The sequence below is a fragment of the Verticillium alfalfae genome, genomic scaffold, assembly GCF_000150825.1.
Source record: "Verticillium alfalfae VaMs.102 supercont1.6 genomic scaffold, whole genome shotgun sequence".
Lineage (NCBI taxonomy): Eukaryota > Fungi > Ascomycota > Sordariomycetes > Glomerellales > Plectosphaerellaceae > Verticillium > Verticillium alfalfae.
Genome location: NW_003315033.1, coordinates 292,247 through 297,122, shown reverse-complemented (window position 1 = coordinate 297,122; position 4,876 = coordinate 292,247). Strand labels below are relative to the sequence as shown.

The window sequence follows — 4,876 nt, the reverse complement described above, 5'->3', positions numbered from 1 at the left end:
GAGCCTTTCCTTTCCCAAATGAAGCGCAGGCAGTGATGACAGCATCTTGCCATGCGTACTTGAAGAAAACTCATCGGGACGGCGTTTTTCATGTTTTCCCAAAGGTCGGGGCACGGTCTGAAGGGTTGTGAAAAGGGCAAGGGGCAGTGGGCGAGTCTTTTCTTTTTTTTCGCCAGGTTCTTTCCGTGTTGTACATACAGTAGGGGGCTGCCCATCATTTACATATGGTGATTAATTACACTATTAATACAACGATCAAACACGCTCCTTTTTTTTCGTTCATGGAACCTGAATATGCCTCTCTTGGCGGCGCCCGAGGTCTAGATGAGCGCCAAAATGGCGGAGGTTGTCGAATTATTTCTTTGGCACACAGCAGTCGCCCCCCGCCGTAACGGCCGCGTCAGCCAGCCCGCCCAGAGCGCAGGCCTGCGTCTCCTTCGCGGCGGAGGCGTCCTCGACAACCTCGCCAAAGTCCCTGGCCAACTCGTCGCAGAGCGTCGCGAGCGTGACGTCCTTTGCCGAGAGGCCCTTTGGCTCGTGTGTCGTCCAGCGGATAAAGGTCGTGTTGTACACCTGAGGCTGTCAGTTGCTAGTTTCATCTGTCCAAGGGGGATACATCGTCTCCCCCTCCCAAATCGCATGCCAGCTCGTAAGAACGAGCGGGCCAGTCTGGCACGGGCAGGACGCACATTGGACCACTCGGGGTGGTGGTTCTTGAGCTTGCACTGCAAACTCACGGCCGTCATAAAGTCCCACGTCTTGGCGAACGTCTTGAAGCGAAAGGTGCGCTCGAGGGCCGCGCCCTCGTTGGTGAGGGACCAGCGGCCCGGCGCGAGGAGGGGCGTGAGTCTGGGCGTGAGGGCCGACGGGTCGGTGCCCTGTGAGAAGGTCGGCGTTTGGGCCGACATGGCTGCAGGTGCTGTTGTGAATGCGCGGATGGCGTTGCGTGGCACGAGGCTGAGGTGAGGTCTTGTGGCGCGCAGGAGGAACATGGTGGGCTGTGGGTTTCATAGGAGGAGGAGAGGTTGCGATGAGATGAGATGGTCGTGTGGTGGGTGGAATACTTGGTGATTGGGTCGGCGGGGACGGGGGTGCACGGGCTCCCGCTGTCTTCACATGGGAACGTGGTATTTCATCGTTCGTGTTGTCTGGTCACGGCTGCTTGTGTTTACGAGATCAAGGGCGTCCTCGGTAGTAGGAATAGGAGACAAATTTTATGTTGGCTGGCGTAAAACCACGATCTCGGCATGGTCAAGTGAAGCCTTCCGTTGCAACGCCACAAGGCCGTCGTTCTACTTGACCTTGCCGACCAGATTGCATTCGCCGACAACCTTCCACGACCAACTGCTCCCATCGCGACGATGTGTTCAATCTCGGCTAGATGCTATCTCGCTTCGATCCCTCGCAGCTAGCTACATGAACTCAAATGCTCGCTTGACGTGCATCATGAGACCTGCATTACAAGAAGGTTCAGACTCCGCAGTGTAGTGAGTTCCGAAGCAAAGTTCGCGCATGCCCCGTCGTGATGGATCCCTCCATGCATGGCCGCCCTCATCGAGCCGCGTCAATGGTGTAATGGTTTAGCATTATTGCCTTCCAAGCAATAGATTCCCGGTTCAATTTCGTGGTTGTCGCATACTTTTTTTCTCGGTGAGAGAACGCAAGTTGCCCGATTTTGCGGATGGGGGGTGTGTTATCGTCCGGTGGTTTCCATTGTTGTTATCATAATGAATGGTCAGTACCAGCTTTGCTCTACGCTGAGCAATACGCCCTCAGGTCTCAGGTGTCCAATAAAGGGAAGAAATCAAATCCAGCGAAGTACACCGTGACTTCCCGTACGACATACTTTCCCCAATCTTTGTTTAATAGAATGATAGCAGATGCCGACGTCGTCACATGGCGGACGTTTCGTCACGCAGTATCTGACATCTGGCGAAACTATCCGCTATCAACACCAGCAAGTTTGACTACGTAGAATCCTCGAATATACAGAGTAAATGGTCATATGGAATTACCCAGTGGCTGATAATTGAGTAACAAACACAGCTGGCTGAGCTTGTGTCGTGAAAGTCGGCACGTGACACATGACACGCTCAGGTTCCTCACAGGGCTGGCATCAGCCTCGATTACCAGTTCTGTAACACCCCACGAGGGAAATCATCCATGTTCTGTTTTGGCTAATCAGACCCTCGTCATGATACTGGGCGGACACTTGACGTTGGAGCTGCTTGCATCCATGTCCACGGTCCTCATCGAACTCCACGGGCTATCATGTACATGAACAGTAACCAATCTTCCCTCGCGCAATTGGTCGGCGGCTACAAAACCCTCCGGGCACTTTGGTGGAGTTGATGGTCAGCTCGTAGGGATCGTGGTACCGATGGCGAGATAGTTGGAAGCGGCAGGTGCCCCAGGACGTGTACCGTATCAATGGGCTTTGAAAGGAACGTCTACGCTGTCGGCACATGTTATTCGGCACGAGAAGGGACGCGATGCTCAGAAGCCTCAGGGATTCTGAGTCGGCGGCTCTGTAGCAGTCGATCTCGGTGTCCTGGCCCCAAGGCGGGGATCTCCCCAGTGTATCTACATATACAGTACCTACGTCCACAATAGGGCTAGGCGATGAAACTCCGATTCCAGTTCCAGTAGTAGTGCAGCATGACCCACTCATGGGGGTCTCAAAGAACTCGACGCCATCTGTCTACGATGTACCATGAGATGCGCCCAAGTATTCGAGTGGGTTGGCTCGCCGAACGGTGGACTCGGAGTCGGACTCTCGTAGTATCGAGGTTCTGTGTTGGCTGCAGGTGGCTCGTCGTCGAGGGGGTTGTCGGAGTTGCTGACTGGCTGGGAGGCTAACATAGCGGTGTCCACCATGCTGACTGGAGATGGAGGGTCATTTGTCTTGCCGTGGAGACCGACAAGGTGGCCCCCCCCCCTGTCAGACGATGTTGGTTCTGTCCTGGGCTCGCTGCTGACAAACCCAACCAAGCCACCCCAACGACGAAGCTTCCTGGGGCGCGACGAACGAAGTCCTGGTCTGTGTGATCCGTCGACGAGATGTGTGCGATAGACAGAAAGTGGCGAGGGCTCGATTGCTGTGTCGAATTTGGACGAGCAAAATCATCGGAACAGCCCAGGAAGTGTGGTCTGCTTGCTGCCTGGGACATCCGTCGATTCGATAGTTCCACCAGGCAGACGCTGAAGACGAAGCTCGATTCATTTCACTGGGTACCTACCTAGGTAAGGTAGCCAGGGAGTACTTTGTTGGTATCGGCATGACACGATTCGCTTGTAGGTGGCCAATGCGATGGCCTGGGCGTCTGACAAAGACGAAGACGCCATGCCATCTATTGCGCAGGCCAAACACCCTTTACATTCCTGGGCTTTTCCTCCATGCGACACACAGCACCAGCGCAGCAGCAGCAGAGGCCGCAGCAGCAGAGGCCGCAGCAGCGGAGGCAGCAGCAACAGCAACAGCAGCAGCGCCATTGCCATTACCTAAAACCGGAACCGAGGAACTGCCGGATCGGTATCAGTCACCAGGCACGCCCATTGGTCGGGTGGCACGCCTCATCAAAAACCCGCAACGCACTAGCTCTGTTCTGCGCCAGAAGGGACAGCCGTCGGGCGTTCTGACGGGTCCATCGCCATCGCGTCTTTTTTTGTCTTTATAATCAACACCCCTCGACCTGCTGTAGTCATCAACCCTCCGACCCCATCCGTCACAGTCATCAATCGTCGCTTTCCCTCTCCGTCTCTCTCTTCGTGCTTGCTGACTCAGAGTGTTCTTCGTCTCTGGAACGCGCGCGCCGACCATGCAGCAGCCATCGCAGCAGCCATCATCGCCGCCGCCGCCGCAGCAGCTGCAGCAGCAGCCGCCGCAGAGCGCATCGCCTGCGGAATCATCCAGCAACAACACCAACCCGTCTGCTCATCATCAAGGAGGTACGTGAACGGAATCCATTTCTTTCCATCCATTCATCCATCCATACCATCTTGATCAAACACCATCGGTCCTGTCTGCCCTTCTATTTTTTAATTCTACGATCGTGTACCATGTCATCTGCTATTGCCATCGGAACGCGCAATCCCTCTTTCCCCACCAGAACCGTCGCTCTCTGGTCGCGCTTTCGCGTTGCCTGGGGCCGCTGACTGCGCTGCACCCACGTCCCTGCCTCCCCCCCCCCCAATCTTCATCACCCTTCAAGGCAGGTAGCAAGCAGAGCCCAGACCCCCGAACCCAAAACCTCTCTCCTCCTGTACGACCACAGCATCGACTTTGGCTGTTGGTCTGCCCCCTCTTCTGCAGCAGTCCTCTGCAGAACATGGCGCGATGTCGCCGAATCTCCCATGCGGCAAGATGACTGGTACATCCACCGTCGACGGCGCGTCGACCCCCGGAAGCCCGGCCGCCATCTTCTGTCCCCCTCCTCCCCTCTTCCCCTGATGGGGGCCCTGCACACCCATCTCCCATTACACCCCCCCCCTCCGGATTTTGACTGTCTGCCCCCAACCCTCGGGCTAGGGAAGACAGATATCTGAGAGGCCTTGACGGATCTGGCAGTATTTTCGGTGGTTGTCATAGAGGGCAGGGGGGGGGACGCGTCTTTTGCTGGTTTCATGTGTGAGGAGTTTGATCTTTCGGGGCCTGACACAGAACCGGTTCCTTCATGGCCTTACACTTTGGCATTAGGACCAAGTCAACCCCCCTTCAGACTTGTTGTTTCTTCGTTCTGGGAAATGGGTGGCCCTCACGCGAGGTATGTGTCCAGAGGCGGACCTTTGTCAAGAACAGGCCTCATCCTCGGGGGTAGCTTGGAGGAAAACATGAGGAGAAACTCACGCTTCCCCTTGTTGCCGGTGCCTGAAAATC

General features: G+C 55.8%; 1 protein-coding gene and 1 non-coding gene across 2 annotated transcripts; one reads left to right on the top strand and one right to left on the bottom strand.

Annotated features, from left to right (window-relative positions):
• Positions 1-354: 354 nt before the first annotated feature.
• On the bottom strand, positions 355-908 carry VDBG_05178 (conserved hypothetical protein; the record flags this gene model as incomplete). The annotated part of the gene is made up of 2 exons (XM_003004019.1): positions 355-579; positions 690-908. 2 exons carry the CDS (start codon positions 906-908, stop codon positions 355-357), a joined length of 444 nt encoding a protein of 147 aa, XP_003004065.1.
• Positions 909-1,561: 653 nt separating this feature from the next.
• On the top strand, positions 1,562-1,636 carry VDBG_15106. The gene has a single exon. It is a non-coding gene; the product is annotated as a tRNA-Gly (tRNA).
• The last annotated feature ends 3,240 nt before the right edge of the window (positions 1,637-4,876 follow it).